The following is a 23,450-nucleotide window of genomic DNA, read 5'->3' as shown; positions in this document are numbered from 1 at the left end:
TTGGGGCATCAAGGAGTACAGCAAGTGATATAGCAGACCCTATCGGAAATTTCGATCGACCTAGAGTCTGGATGGCAATCCTAGAATTCAGTTTTTCTAACAAGTGTGCGGCGAACGCTTTGCTGTGATTTGAAAAAATAGCCCAACCCGAAATGACAGCAGCAAACACATACAAAACGTCCAACAAGGAGAACGTCCCTTATGCCCATCTACCGGGCAAAATAGCTACCACCGGAATCACGGCCCAGTTTACCAAGTCCACTGCCGCCGCGCCCAATTTCGCATCTGGCCAGGATGTGGGATACGTTGGCAGCAGTAGCAGCAGCTCGGAGCTCAAGTTCCAGTCGTACGTGAATGGCAATGGCAATGGGGTGTACAAGATCATCAAGACACTGGGCAAGGGCAACTTCGCCAAGGTCAAGCTGGCGATCCATGTGCCCACCGGTCGGGAGGTGGCCATCAAGGTGATCGACAAGACCCAACTAAATACAAGTGCCCGCCAGAAGCTCTATCGAGAGGTGGAGATCATGAAGCAGCTGAACCACCCGAATATTGTGCGCCTCTTCCAGGTGATCGAGTCGGAAAGGACCCTCTACCTGGTGATGGAGTACGCCAGCAGGGGCGAGCTCTTCGATCACCTGGTCAAGAACGGAAGGATGCGAGAGCCGGAGGCCCGGGTGCTCTTCCGCCAGTTGGTATCCGCCATCCAGTACTGTCACAGCAAGCAAATTGTGCATCGTGATCTGAAGGCGGAGAACCTACTACTCGACCAGAATATGAACATGAAGATCGCCGACTTTGGCTTCAGCAATAACTTCGATCTGAATGCCCAGTTAGAGACGTTCTGCGGAAGTCCACCGTATGCAGCCCCCGAACTCTTCAAAGGCAGGAAGTACTCCGGTCCGGAGGTGGACTCGTGGTCATTAGGAGTGGTGCTATATACCCTGGTTAGTGGTTCCCTACCTTTCGATGGCGGTACTCTGAATAAGCTTCGTGAACGAGTCCTTCGTGGCAAGTACCGTGTGCCCTACTACGTTTCCATGGACTGCGAAATGCTGATGAGGAAGTTTTTGGTTCTGAATCCCTCCAAGCGCACTACCTTATCGGCAGTCATGTCGGATAAGTGGATTAATCTGGGTCACAGTGAAGGCGACAAGTTGCGCCCGTTTCTGGAGAAGCCCATGGATCTACAGGATGACGCTCGTCTGGACTTTTTGGTGAGCATGGGCCACAAGCTTCTGGATGTGGAGCAGTCGTTAAAGAAGCAGCAGTTCGACGACATCTACTGCACATATATGCTCCTGGGAGTGGCCAAACTGCGCTCTTCAAACCGCAACCCTTCGGGAGATAAGCCGATTTTTTCCCCAGTCAGCAGTAGGATTAAAACTACGACTGTCACCATAGCTCAAGTAAAGCTCGCATTGGACAAGAATCCACCGACCAACTCTAAAGCAGCTGCGGGTCACCCCATAGCTCCTCGTTTGGCGAATGTCTTAAAAACGCCCACTGCCACGCCTTCTTCGGGATTGCAGGCCAAATTTATCCGCCGCACGCCAGTAAACAAGGACAACAACCCTTTGGGCGGCCAAGGAAACTTGAGCCATCCGCAAGCAACGCAGCCCAAAAGTGCCCAGCGACAAGTGGCTTTTGCCCAAACCAAAAAGGTTTCCAGTATCCCACAACGCTTTCAGGTCACCAGTTTGCAGACTCCAAACCAAACTCCGGTATCCACAAGACGACCCACGAACCTTTACGAAAAGACGGAGTCGGCGGCCACATCGCCGACCAACTTCCAATCCCCATTGTTATCCGCTAATGTCAAAAAACACACCTCCCGAACAGGATTCTTCTCCAAGTTGTCCGAACGCTTAGGCATAAGAATGTCGAACGAGAAGGTTGTCGCTGATCATCGCCTGAACTCCACCAAATAGAGGAGAGCAAATGAAACAATCAAGTGATACAGCTGAGCACTCCCGAACGGACAATTGGCATTGTGTCCAGTTGGTATTTTTATTGAAAACGACTAAAATTTAGTATAACAAATAAATGTTGATTTTATTGATATGTGTTACGAGCTGAGGTGATCGTTCTGAACTGATCTTGAAACTTGACTGTCAAAAACCATTAAAATAAATTAAGACGATCGCTTTATCTTTTTACCCAATTCCTTTTATATATTAGAATAAAATATACCAATAAATTTTGATAAGTATAAATGTAAACAAGGATATGTTTTTTAAATTATAGCTCGCGACTTCCTATGGCTGAAAAACTGTGAAGTATGGGACGATCGCCTAAAAATAAAGGAACATGTAACATTAGCCAATTGGCTGGAACATTAAAAGGGTGCACACAAAACAGCGGCAGCAACAATTTTAGTTTGCGTGTCGCTTGGACATTAAATGGAGCGGTGCGAGGGATTAGGAGGGGTTGGGAATGAAAATACCTGGGGGGAGGGGGTGGAGGTCCCCGTGAGCAACACGAAACCGCAATCATTTTGCACTTTTCGAGGCAACAACAGCAAGTCCAACACAACTGCACAGGTTAGTTGAATGGGTTGGGGTGGTAATTCGAAGGCGTCGAGCGGCGGAAGGAAAAGGCGTTCACAGCCGAACATAACAATATCCGGAAAGAAACCAATAAACGGGAAATTCCGCAGAAGGGCCGACGACTATGTGTTTTCGGTGGGAACCGAGTTGGGAAAAGGATAGCAGAAGGGGTGGGATACCTGGTGCAAGGGTGGTTCAGGACTGATTGGACCCATTGGGAGCGGAAGCAGAGCGTTTAATTCGTTAACTGGCGGAAGAAGGTGACTGGAAACAAGTAACAGGTCGCACATAAATTAGACGACCAGCTAGTGCATTAATGTGCATGCCCACTCCTGGAAAATTTCTCCCACAATAACACCCCAGCAATTAGCCCCTTTCCACTCCGGCCGACTGATAAGATTGGGCCCAAACCGAAATGCAAACAGAAATACTCGCGGTCTATTTGCATGGGACTAGAACGGAGCAGAGCTTCGATTGTTTGCTTTAAGGGTAAACCGCACTCGCATTTATAGATATGGATAGAGATATATGCATATAGATGGTGCCGATAAATCGAAATAGTACTTGAAGCAAATAAAAGTGCCTGTGCAAACAGGTCGAGTCAATAATTTAACTAAAAGCGCGCGCCATTCGATTAGATAGAGACGGGCGACGGTCGGGGCTTATCAAGGACTGGATTCGATAAGATAGCCACTCCATACACTATCCATCCTTCCGACTTAACTCCCATTAGAACGCCCTGGAAGTATGCTGCAAAAGTTTCGCCCGGAAGTGCCAATAAGAAAGCCATCTAGGACTAATCAGCAACGTCTCGCAGAACAAAGAGCCTGGCTAATTTGCGGCAACAACTCGTAACGAGCGTGTAAATGAAAGTTTAACTGTAACTGCAAGTTAAACCCATTTATCCAGTGGGTTGGGCGGCCAAATTGGCCAAGTGAAAGCCAAGGCTCTTGACATCTAATTGAGGGTGGATTCGCTTTCGTCTTCATTTCTTGGGGGGCCGCAGCACCGCCTTTAAGTGTCTGCCGGCAACGCCTTGAGTGTGACTTGGGTCCGGGGTCCTGAGTCCTGAATCCTGAGTCCTTGGCCACTGCCACCCACAATTATGTCAATAGCCAAGTTTTCAGGGCCAGCCGAGATTTGGTAGTGACAAAAGGTTCGGCCACTTCCACTACCCCTGACCGGCTTGTATTGTTTACCCTGGGTAAATATTTTGCGGCCCAAGAAGTGCCACAAGAAACTGTAAGCGAGTCCTGGGCTAAGGGGCTTAACCTGCTGAAATGTCAAGTGGGGCCGTCGCTTCTTTTGATTTCTCACATTTTTCCCTCCGACTGCCTTTTGCGGTCGCTTAAGAAACATTTTTCAGGCTTTTCATCTTTTTTATGCTCGGTTTTTTCTTTAGCATTGTTCTTTTCGCGCTTGCCAATTAGTCCTATGCGATTTCGAATGTCCTTTTTTGTGAATCACGACTTCCCCCTCGTCCTAAGGATTTTTTCTTATGCCACAACCCTTAATTAATGGCTCGCATATTCCTCGACTTTGGTCCCAGTCTGAGCTGAGTTCGCCAACTATTTTGTCTCATTTTCCGCCTGACTTAAGCGCTTAATAGTTTTCAGTTTTTATGGGCTATAGTTCCGAATCCCTGCTCCGATCCGTATTGGTGTGTCTTCTTTGGCTTGCACTTTTCTTGCTCAAGTCGAAACTTTTTCTTATTGGAAAGGGTTCGGAACTTTGCTTGTGGGAATCCTTGTTTTTTGTGGTCGCCCGGCAGTTAATCAATTTTTTGTCCTTTTTTCCCATAGATTGTGTAAAAAGTTTGGTCTACAAGTATGTTATGCAAAAGGGGGGACAAGTCTTTTTGTGGTCGGGTGCAAGGGAAAACTTTTAATTAAGAAAACCTTGAAGAGATTTATTGATTAGAATTCGCCTGGTCAAACTTTCTGTGGTCGCAGACATCCCTCTAAACTTTCTGACTTTTCTTTGGCTGGAGGAGTTTCTCACATCGCTTCCGGAATAGGGCAAACAACCAATGGAGCTTTAGATTGAGCGTTTTTTATGAGAGATAATTGAGGCGGTGTAGGGGCAGCTCTTCCCCTACTAAATCAAGTAGTCTGAGTCAAGTCAACAAATGCGAAGCGCGGCGAAATCGATTCTTTGTCTCCCTCTCACACTGGAGAATATAGAAAAATACCGATTCGCTGCTTACGGAAGCGCAAAGAAATACACCCACATCCCCGGCCCCTCATCAAACAATCATACCATACCAATCCAAACTTATATTCAGTCTGCTCAACTGCCAGAACGAAACTTTGGACCCAGCCCACAGAAACTTTGGACATTATTATTACTGGCCAATACGCAGTAAGAAATAAAGTCGAGGAAACAACAAACAAAATGGTGAGCACTTCCGCCCGGGCCGAAAGTAATTACCCAAAGTCGGTAGTCGGGAGTCGGCACTCGGGAGCCCAGTGAGGCTTCAACTTGGTCTGTGCCACACATTTCACGCCACCGCCTTTCCCCCTTTAAAAACCGTCATTGTTTTAATTGTAAACAATATGAAGATAATCAGAGGCCCGAAATCAGTGCGTGGACGGGGAGAAACTGCAGTTCTTGGTGACACATGCCCACCCCCACCACCAATCACCCACTCTCCTTGGTCACAAAATAAAAACGAAAAGAGTAAAACCCAGCAGCGGAAGTGTCGCCGTGGCTGGGGGCACAACAAAAAAGCGGAACTACTCTTGAAAGATTTGCGTTGGACAGGCAGGCAGGCACCTTCACCTGGCCTGCTGCTCTGTCTGCGGCTTTTCATCGGACCCGGCAACTTTCGCGGCTGAGGCTGTCATGAGTTGCCGGCCCTCGCATATTATTAACGTTTTAATACGTATTTGTGCTGCCTCGCCCCTGCTTTCTGCCACTTTGGTGCGTGCTGCATGGCGGTGGAAATGGAAATGGACAGGGGATGGAGGTGGAGGTGGAGGTGGAGGTGGAGGTGGAGGTGGAGGACAGAGGACAGAGGGCAGAGGGTGTGTCTCGACCACTTGTTGTGGACCGGAGCACGTGGGAAAGTGGAAAGCGCCTTTCGATGCGAATGGGACCATTGGGCTTCCGCCTGGGCTTACACTTGTCAAATTGTTAATAATTTGAAGTAAGGGAAATAACCTAACCAAAAAAAAAAGTTTTTTGTTTGTATCCTATCCAAAAAAAAAGGTAATGGAGATGTGTGATGCTATTAGTGTAAGACAGCGAAATGTATTGTTAAGAAATGAAGTAATTTTTAAATGTGTCAGCCAAATTTAATTGTTCTTATTCAAATATTGTTCCAGAATTAAGAATGTCTTGTTCAAATTTATACTATATTTAATACTATACTGCAATATTAAGTTTTCAGAAAAATTATATTTTTGGTTTCAACTGCAAAAATAACAATATTTTTTTGATGTATGTATTTAAACCTATTTTAACCACCGTAATTGTGTGCAATAAGCCAAATATTTTCATGATTAATAGAACTTTATTTTGGGAACTAAAAGTAATTTTCTAAACATAAGATAAAACAGTTCTAAAATAAATAAATGAAACTAAAAATCAATAATTAGTTTGTATTAGACAAATTATAAAAATAGCTCTAATTAATGGGAGGTTTTCATTGACAACATTTTGAGTGTAGTTAAAAGCCTTGGCATGACCAGTGCAGTGCAGTCGAGCGATCGAGATAGCGCCGAATAAAGCTAGATCCGACTAGAACACAGTGCAGTCCACTGGGATGCTTGAATGATTTCGCCATATGAGACACCCAGATCGACTCAGATCGCCTCACGCCAAGTGCTCGTGCATCCGGTCTAGTTTTGGGGGTTGGGCTGAGGCTCGATTCGCCTGCTTGTTTATATAAGTCTATCGCTAATGGGTGCCTCCTCGTGTGTGTGAGTGTTGTGTGTTTCTGTCTAGATACTAAATACTAGATACTCGTTCTCGTTCTAGTGGCTAGTGGCTAGATGGCATCGCACAGATGCTCAGTACTCGCACTTGTCGTGGTGAACTCGTACTCATGCATGGCGCGCACCAAATACGAAATAAATTACACTTGATTATCTTGTTGCTCGCCTGGCTGCTGCTCGACCGCTGATCTATTGCAATAGTTTGTCCATGTCCGAAATAGGCGAACAAAAAACAAGAAAGATAAAGTGTCGCCCGCACTACGATATTTGGATACCCTCGGTTTCGACAACAATAGATTTTAAGTTTTAGAATATACTAATATTTATACAAAAAGCTTTGATGTTTTAAAGTGATCGTTAACTAGTGCTTACTGAAAATAATTTATTTGGTTTAAGTGTGGTTAAATGGTTAAAATTAGCCATAATTGTTAGTTATTATTTATTCGTAATTTTCGATCTTCTATTGAAATGGTTGAATTATAGTATCAAACACTGATAAAGAATACACTAAATGGCTTTATCAATTTATCTTATCTTTTGAATAGTTCTCTTGAATTTAATATATTGTTTGTTATTTATGGCCTGTAATATTTTTCAATAGGATTTTCTGTTTAGCTTATGATAACAACACCAAAGACTTTTCTAGAGCTTTGGTTATTTCATATACTTCTAAATTTGGGAAATTAGATATACCCTAATATAGAATAGGGTATCGCAGACTAACAGAGACCCTGGACATGTGTTGATATTCTACAAGTCATTTGCTGACTTAATTTCCAGCGCTCGAAACGGAATAGAACGGAACCGAGCAGACTGTTGTAGTTTCGAGTGGGTGGGGGGTGGTCCCTGGGCGACTGGGTGGGTGGGTGATAGGCAGAGGAGCGGGTGGAGGGGCGGAGGGTGGGGTCTGCGCGACTAAAGCCGCGACATTTGCTCAGCGAGGCGTGCAACTTTGGACGGCGCTCAAGTGAGCTCTGCCATTGGCCGGCGCAAGTTAGATATTTAGCTTGGACTCGGGATCGGAATCGGAATCGGAATCGGACTATACTATATGCGACGAGTGTGGGCTTTATTTAATTCCAGATAATCATTGCGACTTGTTGCCGCACTGGCTCTGTCTCTTTCTGCTTCTGTGCCGCTTTTTAGGGTAATTTTCTTTTCGCAATTGAATGAATTTGCGTTTCGGTCTGACTCTGTACTGAGTACCAGCCCCCTTGTTCTCCCGCCCCACACTTTTTATATTGTTCGGTCTCAATAAGAGATTATTCGAGGGCCGTGTATAGATGTATATTTAGATGGTTGCGCTCAGCTGCATGGTAGAAATTTTTACTTCCGTTCTTAAAACGATTTCCGGCCGACCATCAGAGGAGTTGGCCGTGCATGGCGAAAGGTCCGAAACTTTCTACATGACATTTCCACCTGGATGCTGGGCCAAAGTTGCAAAGTTTCGTACAATGTGCTTAACGTATCGTGTGGGGGTCGCAGAGAAACTTTCTTGGTAGCGAACGAAACAACACAAGCAACTTGGCCAGGACTTGGGTAGCTAATACTGCAAGAGACGGAACGAGCGAAAGGACTCTGCCTGGCCATTGTGCGCCTAAAAGTCAACTTTAATTTAGCATTTTTCATAAGTAGCCTTAGGTGCACTTACTTATGCACTGGCAAAGAAAACCGGGCAAGCAGAAGGGGCTGCGATGGCTGCACATGAGCAACGCAACTCGGGCCGCAGGGCCAAAGTTCCACACCAAGTGGATTTAAACCAGAAAAACATAACAGGCAGCTCTGAACTTGGCAATAACAAGTAAAAAGAGCAGCAAACTCATTTACACGGCATCGAGCTGGATAATAACGAGGCTGGGAAATGGGAAATGCTTAAGACTTGCTTCCTTCTATTTTGTCGCTTAAGCTGAAAATAATTGCAACCTGCTTGTAAATCCAACAACGCAGCAACTAGCGGCGTCTGCTGTCAGCAAAAGGATAACACGGCGCCTCATTACACACACACACACACACACATGTATAGGGGTGGAGGAACGGTTACACGACACACACACATGCAACTTCAGCAATTTCCGTTTCCGCTGTTGCACTGCGCTCCCTACACTCGCCATCTTCTTCTAGCCCAGACGCGTCTGTTTGTTTTCCTTTTTTATTCTCTCCCAGACGGGTTGGCGGGTGGAAAGTCAAAGAAAATGTCTGCGTGAAGAGCTGACTTGGTAGGAGAAATTGAAACGGACACAGGGCAGATGCAGATGGAGATGCCTCCTCCGCTCCTGGGTAACCCAACAACCGTCTCTGTCAGTTTTCTTTGCCATTTCATCTTAAGTAGCACACAAATAAACAAAGGCAAACAAGCGAGGATTGCAGAGTCCTGCAGCTCACAAAGGCGCCTCTCCATATGGCAGCACTTTTCGATTAAGGATACTCTGCCCCTGCCCCTCAACATAGTGTGTGTGTGTTGACTTTCTAATTAAAAAATGAAGTCCACTCGAGCACAAAGGCGTTTCATTAGACCAAGACTGGGCGCAGACTTAAAGTTGGAGGATAAACTGAAGTAGACTTACCAAAATTTAAGCGGCTTTCTCATTGGATAACTTCTCGATATGGTGTAACCTGCAAGTAAAAAGCAAACGATGGCACAGGGCGCAACGTAAATGTGAGATTAGTAATCTGGTCAATTTGTTCAGATGGTAAGCTGAAATGTTTGTGGAAAATTCAAAGGGGAAAAAGGGGAAGTTCACAAGCCCTAGTTCTTAAAGTTTCTACCCTTGAATAAAACGTAATGCTAACTCAACAAAAGTCTTATAAGTGCAAGCTATTTGGCGGTTTTATAGGTTTAATATTTATAATGGGTGTAAGGGTTTGCAAGTCACAAGCTGCAAGCAATAATATAATTAAAGAGGTTCAAAGAAAGATATAAAGTAGTTGATTGGGTTGTCAAATAAATACAAATATCTACACAGCAAAAATAAAATAGTTTTGGTTCTGATATTTTAAAATGTTTATCCAATTTCATACTTGAATTACTAGATTTCGATATTTTAATATTAATTAATATCAATTTTATAATTGTATTTTAAAATTGTCTATAATAATATATGATTGGTTTAATTATCTTTTAGTATCAGCTTAAAAATTTAGTTAAATAGGTCGAAATGGTAATATTTAATAACACGCAAATATAGAAATTATAAAATTTAGAAAACAAAATAAGCTTGCAGCTTCTCCATATTTTATCTTAGCTCTTAAGTGCCTACACTCAATTTTAAGATTATTCTACGCAAGATATGATTTAATTTGCTTAAATTTTTCTTCTGGTTTGGGGGGAAATGTTCTATATATTATTTGTAGTTCTTGTTTGGTTTTTTGTTTGTTTTGTTTTTTGCACCAATACCATTTGCGATATTTTACCCTTAATTTAAGTTACAATGCCAGTGGCGAGTGCGAATCAAGCCGCTTCAGAGGATCGGCCCGCTGCATGGCGGCCGTGTGTTCAGCGTTGGCAGCTGGCGGCAGGAGCGGCGGCAGCGACAGTCGCTCCCGAGGAGCGGGACTGTACCGCTGCCAGGAGCGGGCGGGAAAAGTCCGCGGACCGCTCCGGTCGCTGGTGATGCGGTTCGGAATTTGGATGAGGGCGGCTCATTTCTCTGGCCGAGTCGTTGTGCACAGGTTTTTTTGTTTGGGACTTGGGGAGGCTAACACAATTCACTCTAGCGCTGCGGTCAACGGGGGCCGGAACTGGGGTCATCAGGGGTCACTAATTGCACATTTTCTTTTTTTTTTTTGTATATTTTACATGAGCGGATAGGAAAATGATTTATTTTTTTAAGGCACAGCCGCACGGCTTGCTACATTTCTTGTCACTTCGTGGCGAGGCACACCGAAAATTATGCCACACTTTTCACTGTTTCAGATCATTTCCGGTTACTTGGATTAAGTTAATTTTATTTAGTTATTTTATACGGTTTCATTCGGAAAGAGTTTCCAAAGGTTTGTTGCCGCAGCGCTTTCAATTTTACTAGTTTAATTTAGAATTTCGAGCATTTTCTCTTTTTTAGTTATTTTATCAGATTTATTTTTTGTCGTGTTCTTTTATTTTTATTTAGGCTAGATTTGGAAATTCTATTCATGAAAAAAAATTATTGTTTTTTTAATTATGAACTCTTATAAATAATACAAAAAAATATTAAACCATTTAAATAAAACTTGCAGCTGTAAAAACCAAAAACCACAAGTCAAGAAAGTAAAAAAAATGATATATTTAAGTTGAGAGGACACTAAATTTGTTATTTATGTTGAACAAAAAAATTATTTTGTTACTTAACCAAGTAAATTTCAGAACCTTTGACCTTTACAACATATGGTAAAGAACAAGTTTACTTTGTAAAAATTAAAAATCGAATTATCCATAAAAATCAAATCGAATTTATTTATTTGACTATTTATACGATTAATTTTTTTTATGAATTAATTATTGTTATTATTTGTAGCACTGATAATTCACAACGATTATAAACTGAGTTGATGAATTCTTGTTGTTTTTCACAGTCGTGTTTTAGGCTCACTTTGTCACAGTTTTGGGGAATTATTTAATTCATTAGCATTAACATTATATTGAACATATTTTGAGATGCTCTCATCATCCCCCAACCTGGCACGTACCATCATCGAAGTGTGGACTTATGGGACTAACGGGCAACTGAATTCTGCTGACTGCCTGACTGGCTGCGCTGTTGTTGTTCCCTAGCTGAGTGACCAACTGACTAAGGATTGAACCCTCTAACTGGCCGCTGCTGCTGCGCTGCTGTCGCTGCAAGCCAAGACGATCAAATGTCTCCCAAGAAACGAAGCCCCAAAGCTTTTATATTCGGCTCCGAGTGTGTCAGGGTCTGTGTGAGAGTATTTATATAAAATTAGGCACGACCCGCTGTATCTCAACTATATAAGTATGGCCTGCTGCTGGTCTGTGTGTGTGTGTGTGTGTGTGTCTGTGTCTGTGGGAAAAGTTGCTGACAAAGTTGAGCGGGGCTGCGGCGAATCTAAGGCTACAGCTGCCTTGAGCGCTTTAGATAATTTCCTGCCAAGTTTTTCCCCATCAAAGACAAGACGCGGCGCCTGCCAATGCGCAGGCAGGATAATTGCGGGCTAACATGTCGTATGCGCAATGTGGCCACCAATGCCGCAGCAACAGCAGCAAGTGGCGCCGGATTGCATGTGTGTTGGTGTGTTCGATGTTCTTTTTGTATTAGTATTTTTTTTTTTTTTTCATTTTGTTGGAGTGTGTGTTTGTGGCCCTTTGGTTGGCTAATCGCGAAAGAAGGCAGCGAATAAAGGCGCCGCAAGTTGCACGTACCACAAGACAGCGACACTTGAACTAATTGAGGAGGATCTGTGACTGGGTTCGATGGGCGAGACGATTGAGCTGGCTGAACTAGGCTTTAATTGGTTATGTCTTATTTATTTGATAATAAAATTTATTTATTTATTTTTATTTATATATATTTAAAATAATTTGTTTTTATTTTATTTGATTGATTGGAAACTGATTTGAATTGATTGCTCAACTTAGACACACAGCTTATGCACGCTAAACAATTTAGTTGTTTTTTATTTGGGTTAATATTTTATTATTATTTTATTTTAATAATTTATTTGGAGTGATTTGAATTTTTACACAAGTGGAGGCGGCGTTCGTCGGCGTCGTCGAAAGAAGACATACGCAAGCAAAACTTCTGCCAGCGCGCGTGACTGGAAACGTACTGAATTTTGTATTCTAGCCTGCGAAAGTAAAGTGGCAGAAGACCAAGGCGCTGCCTCAGTCGAAGTCGAAGTCGAGGATTCGGTCTCCGTTTCCGTTTCCGTCTCAGCTGCCGCTGCTGCTACTGCTACTGCCGCTGCTGCTTCAGTCAACGCCTGCCCACATAAGTGTGCTACACTTTCTTGCAAGCAGGCGGTCCTCCTCCCTACGCCCTGGCATCCCTTATCCTGGCATCTGCGATAACGAGCTGCCTTTTCTATATACACGAGCGTCGTCGCTTTTAAATATATGTATATCCCATATAATAATATATATTATTTATATATGTATTAGGCGACGCCGACAGCGGCAGAGGCGAGGCAGCAGATAATTTCCTACACGCAGTAAGTGCAAGTAAGTGTGCGCCTGCTCTCACACACACAACCGCACGCATACCTGCACGAAGAAGCGCTCCAAGGAGGAGCCGATTGCCGAAACGAGCGGCCACGAGCGGTACGGGCGGAAGGAGCGGCGGGCGGGCGGGCAGTCGGGCGGTACGACCGTACGCGCGCGTAGCTTAAGAAGGACTAGAAGAGAAGAAGCAGGCAGGCAGCGGCCGCAGCAAGCTGAGGTCCTTGCCGAGTCGCAATCGGAGCGGATTCGGAATCGGAAGTCGGATGCCGAAGCTGCTGTGTAGGTGTAGGTGTAGGTGGAGGTGTAGGTGTAGCCGCTGCCTCAGGATAATGTAATGCACTCACTCACACACACACACACACGCACACAGACGCCGGCAGAGAGAGGACGCAATTAGAAAGCAGCAGGACACGAAGCAGCCGAAAATCAGACACGAAGGCTGGAAGACCCGAAGCCTGCGGCTGGCAGTCTTCGTATTGCCGGTTCAGACACTTCTGAAAGGAGCAGTCCGAGGACCCCTCTCTCTCACTCTCTCTCACACACTCTCTCCCCTTCTCCTTCTCTTTCTCTCTGCCAGCGTCTTCTTCTCAAGAGAACACACTATTTGCTTACCCGTCGGAGGATTCGGAGCATCACATGAGCAATTCTGCGTATCAAAATTGAGTTTTGGACTCTGTAGTTTCGAGTTCGTATAAAAAATATATACAAATCATAATAATACGTATATATACTTATAAAAATGTTGCCAACAATCTTTTTGCTTTGTACTTTTGATTTTACATTTGAATTTTGTAACTTGTGTCTTTGTTCATTTCGTGTCTTTTATTCAATTTGTTCGCGACTTTTTTGTAATGTTTGTTTTTTTTTAACTTTTAAATATAGTTCGTTACTTTTTGGATATTACGTTAACAACTAAAATGGACTGATGAGTTATTGTGTTGTGGGAGGGCAAACAAGTTCAAACAAATAACAAACTGAGAATCGTCGAGAGTTCCTGCCGGTTGAGAGTTTAGTCGAGACTTTTGGAGAGACGGCGAAAAAACACTTTAGTTGAGAATCGTCCTTTGGAAGCCGGTAAATGTGGTTCGATTCCTTTTGGTCTGAATGAGTTTATTTTTGATTCGATGTTTGGACACACGATCTATCAACTGCTTTCTGGGTAAGAATTTCCTTATGATTTTGTTCGAGTTTTAGTTGCTGATTTTGGTTGCTTTTTGTTTTCGTTTTTTTTTTAGTTTTGTTTTTGAGTGCACGCAAACTTAATACTTAAAAATAAATGAAAACGTAATTGAAAAATCCGAAAATAAAAATTTGTTTGTACGACGACGTTGATGTGAAGCTTTGTACTAAAAATGCGAAAAATTATTTCGCCGCGAATAGGCCGAGGACGACCGCTGACGGTGTCGTTGTCGTTGCGTTGTCGTTGTCGTTGCCGCGACTCTCTGCCCCAGCCAATCTGTGTGTGTATGGGTGTGTATTGGCGCTGGTATGTGTATTGGCAGCAAAAAATGTTTGCCCGCCGCAGCCGCGAAAAAATACGCGAATGTCCAGGGGGACAAAGGAGGAGGAATTATTCCAGGGAGGCATTGCAAAGCCAAAGGCAACAGCAAACACACGGTGGGGCTTTGCAAATAAAATCAGCGGCAGCGCAGCCAGGACTTCCTGCCCGCCACCACCCCATCCACCCACAGGATACTCTCCCACACACATACATCGCCACTTTGGAGGGGAGCTCACACAGACATATAAGCTCTTTGAGCTAGAGCTAGTGCGCATTTCAAATACTCGCTTATGGAGGGGCAGGCGTCGGCGTTAGCAGCGCTGCCGACGTCGACGTCGCTGCCAGTTGGGGCAGCCCAACAAAATGGAGAATGGGTGTGCATGTGTGTGTGTGTGTGCGTCTGGTTAGGCAAGTGTTAGTGTTAGTGAGGGGGAGGACAGCAGAATGAGCATCCCCCCGTCGGTGGGCAATACTTTCTCAGGACATTCTCCTCTACTCAAGATTCCCCAATGTTCGAAACGCATTCCACAAGATACTCTAAAAGCGGAGCCCTACTTTGAGATTGCTGACAAGGACCCACTCAGAGTTGCCGTCGGCACTTGCGTTGGGGAAATGATGCTAAGCTATTGTCTCCAAATACTGCCAAATGCTAAAGGTTTTCTCTAGTTTCCACAGATAGGTATTTTTTTCGGGGAGCAAACACGTGCTCAAGTTTGGGAAGTACTCAACTGAAGCTAACAAGTAGTTTTAAAAAGAAGAGTTTATAAAAATGACAACAGAAAAATGGTGAACGGAAAAAAGGCTTACGCATTGAAGGACATTAAAAAAAGCTAAACGCCAACAAAAAAATTCAGTTTCGCAAAAAAATGAAAATAAGAATTAATTTTTTTTACTTCAAAGATGTATAAAACAAAAAAAAAATGTACTTTGATTTAAGATAAAGCTAATTTTCTTCAATACAACAATTAATATAAAATTCTGAGTAAATGGTCAAGAAGAAAAGGTTGCTGACTTTAGATATTTGAGTTATATGCTATAGTTACAAATATATGATTTTTTGGTCTGATAAAAATAATGTCCCCAAATTTTCGAACTACCTAGCTTTTAATTAAAACATGTTAAATAGAAAGAACTTCTAACAGACTTCATAAAATGATGGGCAAGTGCATTTTGGGGGTTTTAACATGGTGCATATGCGATATTGAATCGATCACGTACAGGACAATTTACTGATGTTATTTATCCATGGCGGTGTTCAGTTTCTCTCTCGTGTCCACGGCTACGGCCTGGTTGATCCCCGGGATCCTGGTTAGTCCTGTGAGGCAGTTCGTTGGCCACTCTAGCATCTTTGTCTGCGTCGCCGTCGCCGGGAACGCGGAGCGGTGCGAGCGGTCCAGCTGGATGAGCTGACCCAGCCGCTCCAGAGGATCGCGATGAAGCTCTGGCGGCTTCTCAATCGGTTGCAGTGCCTCGCAGTATCTTTTGGATTGCACCAGAATCAGAGTGTGTGCAAACATGAGAGGTCAGTCAGTGGACTTTTTCGGGTTTCCCGTTTAATATTTATGGTTTAATAGCATCAGTGCTTATTGAAGAATTTGCGTTTCTTGGGGCTGGCATCTTGGGGTGTTCAATTCTAAGGGACAGTTGACAGCAGACGACGACGCAGACGAGTGTACGCCGTTGACTGGACTGTTTTGATCGAGGGCCGGATCTTCGGGTTCAAGATGTCAGGAATTCGTTTTGGTTTAATCGAGCGTTTTAAATTTTGGTCTTTACGGGGGCAGCGGCGGAGTGTTTAATAATCAATTGGAGGTGTCAAAAAAATCAGTTGATTGCATTAGAATTTCGTTGTTTGCTTTCAATCGAAGCTGTTATTGTAACACACACCCGCAGACGCACACGCACACACACGAACGCACACGAAAGGACACTCGCGGCCGGATACATATATTTAGATATATATATTTGTATATATTTTATTTCATTTATTGTATATAAATAGTATTTGACGGCACTCGAACTGCAACTGAAGCCTCAGCCCCTCAGCGGTATGGGGGGCGTGGGCGGTTGACTTTGGGGGCGGCAAACGCGCGCACACTTTGCACCCATTTATATATATATATATATATATATCTATATTCTATACCGTATATATATATGCAATATATATATTTTATATATAATAATGCGGCCCCACTCCACTTCACTCCACTCCACGGCGTGTGTGTGTGCTGGATGCTGGTTGCTGGATTTTTTAGAAAATAAGCAAGTCCGAAACTGAACCGAACCGTCGACGACTTGGACCAACTCTGCGGCGCCTCGCTGGAGCGGCAGCTATCGTTACGTGGCGTTGGCGTTACTTCTTTTGCTCGGTGCGGTGCGTCGAGCCGAGAATATAAAAAAGCAATGTTCTACTCAAAAGACGTCCAAAAGCCGTATGCCAACTGCGGTGCCCGGCCGATGCCTTCCGATGCCGATAGATGCGTTGCGTTGCGTTGCGTTCAGTTCGTTCGGCGTTCCGTCATCGCGACACGGACACGGACACGGACTTTGGCAAACGACGACGCGTACATGGCCCCCCTCGAGTCCAGCATCGCACCCCTCCCCTTCCCATTGATAGCCGCCAAAAAAAGCTACAGACGCGCAAAATGCAGCGACCCACCACACACCCCCCATCCGACAACTCCCCCCCTTCGTATGTAAAAGCATCTCTGTTTAAGTTTTTTTCCTTTGGCAAAAGTTCGCGCGCGCAAAAAGCGCACACACACATGGCCCTGGTATCTATGTACTTTGACCAGTCGATGTGCGAATGAAGCGCGGCCCAAAAAACCGTGGGGTGAGGGGTGGAGGGTCCTGGCTGCCCACCAAGAAATAGAAAAAACTTGGCTCCGACTCTACGCAATGTCTACGCGCCCACACTTAAAAAGACCACCCACCCATCCCGTCGACCCTTTTTCGAGCCGACCAACCACGCACGGCGATGCTGGCAAAGAAATGCAGCTGCACCACCGCCTCCTCAGCCCCCCTGAACCCCCTTCGCCGCCCCCTTTTGGGCCCCAGATCATTATGAGTTTCATCATCGTCCTGCTGGCAACGCACAAATCACGCAGCCAGGTGGGCGGTTGGGTGGCCGAAGGGCAGTTGCTTGCTGCACGTGCTGGGGCTCCAGAAACAGCTGCTACTGCTGCTGCTGCTACTGCTACTGCCACTGCAACCCCCTCTTCGCCTGCCATGTAAATTTCCGAGGCCTGGTCAAGTAAATAAACTGCAGCAGAAAGGGAGGGAGGTATAGAGGGGGGGTGCTTGGTAGAAAGGACTTCTAAAAATAAGCCGAAAAGAGACAACACAACCAAAAAAGAAGCAACCGCCTCAGTCTAGCTGCATGTGTGTGAGAGTCCTGGAGTGCAATTGCCTTGCAGCGATGCATCCTTTCGGCTGCACTCGCAGCTCTCGTTGCGCAGCCCGTGCTCTCTCTCTTTCTTGCCCACTCTCTCCTTCTCTCTCGCTCTCTGTCTTTCTGTCTCTCCGTCTCTTTGGAGTTTTCCTTTTTTCCCATCTAAACTGTGGCAAGTTGACGTCGACTGCGATGCTGACGCCGGCTTCGCTGCCATCTGCTATTTACTAGTGCAACTGCTGGTAAATGAAGCAGTCCCCAAACCACCCAGCACCACCCAAAACCACCCAAAACAACCCAGCACCACCCACTGCCCCTTCAGCTGGCGCTGCTGCTATCTTCTAGTTGGCAATTGCATTGCCTGCAATGCACTTCTCCTGTTCGGGAAACGGGGAAAGCGGCCAGGATGCACTGCGCATGTCCTTGTTTACATTATGTGCATGGCTCCAAAACTTCGCCAGCGTGTCTGTGTGAGGATGTAGAAAAGCAAAAAGTCTACAACTACAACTAAACCTGCTGCTGCTGCTTCTGGGGAGAGTGGCACGCACACCAGCAACACCATGCTGTTGCTGTTGCATGTTGCTGCTGCAGCTGAACGCCGCCACCCGACGACAGGATACGAAGTCCTTGGGAACAGGAGCCGAGCTCAAGCTCGGAGAAAGCCTTTTGCGATCTTCAGCCTCACTGAACTAAAGAACTCAAGGAAGTCATTTTTTCAAAGAAAGTAATTTCTTTGAATAAATAATGCGGAAATTAAATGAGAATTATATTGGAAATTGCTTATTGCTTACTTCACAAACTGATGTTATTTAAGGCAAACTTTTACGAAATATACATTTTTTATTGGTTAAACTTAAGTTTCTAAAATTTGATAATGCAATATCACTGATATATATTATCAAAGTGATTTTAGCACCCAAAATACTATGCAAGTTTAAGACAGTTTTAGTAATTATACAAGTACAAAATAATCAATCCATTGAACACCAGAAATTTTTGAAATTTTAAGATAACCTTAGCTTACGATAAAAAAAGTCTGTCAAGAGACAAGTTTAAAAAAAATCTTAGAAATTAGTATGGAAGTTTTTACTCTTAGTTAAAAAAAAATACAGATCAAAGATTTGTTTATTAACGATTTTAATTTATTTTCAAAGGAACTTTAAGGCTTTCAAGACAGCAAAGGCAAACTGAATTAATCAATTAATATGATTTGTTTGTGAGACGGCTTGGTACGCTTAAGGTTATTTGTAGTTTTTCTACGATCTTCAGATAAGCGTTTACCTTTGATTACATATGCGTTTTCTCAACTTATATGATCAATATAGAAATTGTTGAATCATTAAGAAGAAAGACTTCAAAGGTTTTAATATAAAAACAAAATGATGTATTCAAAATACTTGTTGACTTACCCTTAAATAAAAGTACGTCGAAAAAATATCACATCACAACAATTTTGATATTCCGTTTGCATTTAATGTTCTCTCTAAATTTTGATTAATTTTCACTATAGTTCCGTTTTTTTTTTGTATGCTTTAGAGTCGCTTTTTTTATAATTTTTTTGTTTAAATTTATTTTTTTTATTTTGATAAATTATTATAAGAAAATTTTGCACTTGTAAAATTTAGCATGTAATTTTTGTTGCATTCATAGACTTTTTGGTTGTTTAAAAATTTTCAGGTAATTTCGTAGTTTTTGATTTCGAGTGTTGACTTCTGCTTTTATTCTTCTGCTTTTTGACTTCCCTTGGATCTTTTCCAAATATTTATTGCCGAAATGCACAATACAAAAGGTGAATTAACTAAGGATCTACGTCTGAATCTGTAGAAACTGAGAGTGTGTCGGGACGATGACGAACCTGTGGCCGAGACTTGAAGACGGAACGGGCCAGACGATATCGAAATCAAATTCAGACGTTTTAATTTTGGCTCAAATCGGAATCGGTGCGGAACTGAAACTGGAGTTACTTAATCTTATTACTTCTTTTTCGTGTTTCTGCTGACTTTACGGACTGACTGGTATTGCCTGCTTATTTGGTTGCTTCTTGGCTTTGACTTGCTTTGTTGTGGCTAGTTGTTGTTTGTTGCTTGCTTTGTTGTTGTTTACGAACAAAATGCTGCGTTTGACTGGCGCTGATTATCAAGTGATTAATATTATCGATATTGGTAAAAATGTAACTTTGTCTATTTTGTTATTTGTTGTTGGCTGGCTGGTTTTGTTAGTTAGTTTTGGGAAATGAGGAAAAAACTGCGCTACATTCTAGTGCCGGCGTTTACATTGTCTTTGGCGCAAGCCGGTTTGGTTTTTTTTGTTTTTTTTGGCGGGTTACGATTCACTCAAGATGGCATGGCCAGCGATGGCTGCTCGAGCCCCAGCCCGAGTCTCAGTTCGAAGGGCTGACGGGCCAACGGGGCGTATGAGTGCCGGGGCCGCATTGCGTATACGTAAAGGGGGCCGGGCTGGGTGGTGGAGGTGGTATGTAGGTGTCTAGTCTTGCACTTCAAGTCATGTTGCACACACTTTCACTTTCACATTCACTTGCCACTTTTTTTCCATATCTTTTCCCTGTTTCTATGTCTGTATTTTCCTCTATTTTTTTTTTCTTTGCTTGTAGAGTTTTTTCTTGGGGTGGAAAACTGCTTCTGCTTCTGTTTCTGCTTCTGCCTCTGGGTTTGATTTATGCAGATGCGAAGAAGTCTGCGAGAAGTGGCGACCTGCCTGCCGACTGCCTGCCTGCCTGCCTTGCACTGCCTACTGATGTGCCTTGCCTGCTGCCTGCTGCCTGATCCTGGCAGCACGGCTCAGTTCAGTTCAGTTTAGTTCGATTCAGGACAGGCCAGGACAGGGAGACGTGAACCCGAGGAGCAGAAAAAAGCGCCGCAACTTGTTTCGCGTTTAGCAGTTTTCTGTTGCAATGTCCTGGCAAAAATCGCTAACGATGACGGGCCCAAGAGTCACAGAGCCGCTGTCGATGTCGATGGCGTCGTCGCTGCAGCGCGTTGATTATGAGGGACGCCAGCCCCTCGGCCGCTGATGGAGTAGGATGATGCGGATGTGGATGTGGATACGGATGAAAGTGGCCGCTGGCCGGGCGCGAAACGCGCAAAAAAATTCCGCGGCTACGTCGCAGGCAGCGGCAGCAGCGCCAACCGAATTGTCCTCGTCCTTTTTGGTTTGGCTTTGGCGCAAAAAATTGCTGCGACTGCGACGTCAGCGCTGCTCCTGCTAATGTACATACACATGCAACACTCACACACACACACACTCGAACAGTGGGCGCACATATGCATTGCTGGACAAATCCAAAAACACAGAGAGAAACAGACAGCAACGCGCGCTCAGTCGCGAAAAATCAAAACAAAGCGCGACGACAGCAGCAGCGGCGTCCTTACCAATACATGCACAGCTAGAGGAGGACATGGACAATGCACATACCACTACCACACACACACACACATAACCCCCATGCCTCACCATGCTTCCAATCAAGAGCAAAACGCATTTTGCTGCGCCTAAAAATCAAACAACGCCAAAAAGTATGCAACACCCAAACCCCCGAGCGGCTGATGAGGTGGTTTTGGGACTGGGGAGATGGCGTGGCGGGTGGATAGGTGGCTGGTCGACTGGGCGGTGAAAAACTGCAGCTATCGAGCCTAAGTGTACCTAAAACCCAGCCCCATCCCTGCCAGATTGACCACACCATTCCGCAGATACAGATACATCTACAGAGAGGTAGTGTGGCAGCTGTGGGAGCTGTTGCTCCTGGCTCTGCATTGTTGGTGCGGCACTCTCACCCCACCAACGCCCCACTAGCCACTACCGACTACCCACTACCCACCACCACCCAAACCCACAGGACCCGCCATGTGGCCATGTTTTGTTTTGATTTCGTGCTTCTCACACACATCACATATGCGGGGAAAAATGCAATTTTTTCGTTTTCATTTGCAATGGCAAAGCAACAACAAAAAAAACGAATCGAAAAAAAAGGAAAGCTGGAAGCAACAAATAAAACAAAAACCTAAGCGAAACGTAAAAGTTTTCTATGTTGCCCCTGCGCGTATGAAACACTTTTTTTGTATTTTATTTCACCGCCATTTATGGGTGTTGGGTTATTGGCATTGGTATTGGTATATCGTCAGAGCTGGCATTAAAATATCCAGCAAAGAAAATTGCAGCTGGAAAAAATATAGAGCGACATCCGCACTCAAACCAAGCCAATGGAGTCAGCATAAATTCCCACTAACTCATGCACATCCTGGGAGAGGGGCGAGCGGGAGGGGATTGGTCCAGGAGGAAAAGCGCATCAAAAAAGCGGAGAAAAATTGGTGGGCGAATGCAGCGACAGCCACTGCAATTCTCTATGTATGTGCTCAAAGATAAATGTGTATATATATAGGGATATATAGACGGGGAGGGACAGATCGAAACTAGGCAGAGCCTGCATTTAATCCTACGCATCGCGCTCGTTACTCATACGCCGCGTATTCCCGGAAATGGTCGTAGCACGAGGATGAGGCGGCGCAGTTTAGGCCGGATAGGCACAGCACCCACAATCCCCACCCAGTACATGAAGTTTATGGCTTTATCGATGGCATTGGCTATTGACTTTGCCGCTGTGCCCGTTCTGCTTTTGCTTCGGGCTCGATATGGTTTTGGTTTGGTTTGGTTTGGCTTGGTCCGATACGGAAGAGGAATTGGGAATGCTGCTCGTAAAGAGACTGCCAGATAGCTTATGGATTCATAAGTTGTTATGCACAAATTCAAAGGATATGGAGGGAGTAGGTAAACAGCCACCTGCTGCGGTCTGGAGCCCGCCACCCTTTGCCACTCCTGTCCCGACCAGTCATCATTAATTAATGAGCTCGCGGCCTGCAACAGGCAGCGGCTCATCCGTTGGAGCACTTTATCGGGAAAACGCATTAAATATCGAACAGACCCGAGAATGCAACTCCTAGGGCATTTCGAAATAAAGGAATTGAAATGCTGATCTGGAAATGAAAACCGCAGAAACTGATATGCATTCCTTCCGGTTTTGTCTTAAAAAAAATATTAAAAAAAAGAAAAACATCCTAAGCCGTGATAGGTTTTACAAATTAAGCCTTTTTAATGATATATATGATTAAAATATTAAAAAAAATATTTAATCATATAATATAAATAAGGCTTCAAAAGTAAAACCGCTTCATGGTTTTACATCCAGATCCGATGTGTCAGAAAAATGTATTGCTAAGTGAAAATCACTGTTAAAATTAGAAATTGAAATGAAATATTGTTACGGCCGTATAATTTATGTTTGAAAGGGCTTGAACGCATAATAATTGTTGGATGAAATTGGTTATTATATGGTTTCTAATCAGCCATCACCCTTCGCCCTTCCAAGCCAACAGCGATCTTCATTAAATTCCCATTATGCTGCTGTTCAATTAGTTGAGAGCAATTCGATAGCAAATTAATGGCCATGCAAAGCTGGTCGCGGCCCGAAAAGCATCAATTATGCGCTCGATGTGGGGTAACCCCACCCAAAAGGATTCCCACATAAAGCATTTCTAGTTTGAGCCTTTTGTTGCTGCAGCTGCAGTTGCTGCTGATGGCTGATTTGCATATTCCCCAAAGCGGTGCTGCAGCTGCAGTTGCATTTGCATGCGCTGCCCGTTGCCTAAAAGCATGGGTCCGTGTCCAGGGCTTTATATAACGAAAATATCGGCTGGCAGGCAGGCGGTAGGATGGGTTTTTTTCACCCCCAAAAATGACAAAAGCAGCGCGGAAAATTGCGCGAAAAACTAAACAAGCTGGAGGAGCGGGATACCAGGGGGGTCATGCATCGCGACAGCTGCATTTTGGCGGACAACAAAAGTCCATTCGAATGCCAGGACATTGCAGCAGTGCAGCAGTTGCAGCACCAGCAGCCCCTTTCCCT

General features: G+C 44.3%; 2 protein-coding genes across 8 annotated transcripts in view; one reads left to right on the top strand and one right to left on the bottom strand.

Annotated features, from left to right (window-relative positions):
* Window positions 1–20,457, bottom strand: part of LOC108043966 (homeobox protein prospero) — a 57,419-nt gene extending 36,962 nt beyond the window's left edge. For 2 of the 7 annotated variants that reach the window (XM_044458920.1, XM_044458921.1), the window contains exons 1-2: window positions 18,943–20,455; window positions 9,052–9,100 (exon numbers count right to left, since the gene is read on the bottom strand). The gene's annotated coding sequence lies outside the window, so the exon portion shown is untranslated. Of the gene's footprint in view, window positions 1–9,051; window positions 9,101–9,898; window positions 9,963–13,250; window positions 13,893–15,357; window positions 15,498–18,942 lie in introns of those variants that run through there. The other 5 variants (XM_044458919.1, XM_044458918.1, XM_017122788.2 and 2 more) reach the window with 5 other exon arrangements.
* On the top strand, window positions 153–2,222 carry LOC108043968 (MAP/microtubule affinity-regulating kinase 3-like). Its single transcript, XM_017122794.2, has one exon. The coding sequence runs from the start codon at window positions 153–155 to the stop codon at window positions 1,929–1,931; it is 1,779 nt and encodes a 592-aa protein (XP_016978283.2). The 3' UTR covers window positions 1,932–2,222.
* Window positions 20,458–23,450: the final 2,993 nt, after the last annotated feature.

The sequence above is a fragment of the Drosophila rhopaloa genome, unplaced genomic scaffold (genome assembly GCF_018152115.1).
Source record: "Drosophila rhopaloa isolate 14029-0021.01 unplaced genomic scaffold, ASM1815211v1 contig_178, whole genome shotgun sequence".
Classification (NCBI taxonomy): Eukaryota; Metazoa; Arthropoda; class Insecta; order Diptera; family Drosophilidae; genus Drosophila; species Drosophila rhopaloa.
Note: the sequence above shows the minus strand (reverse complement) of the source record. Positions and strands in the feature narration are given on the sequence as shown.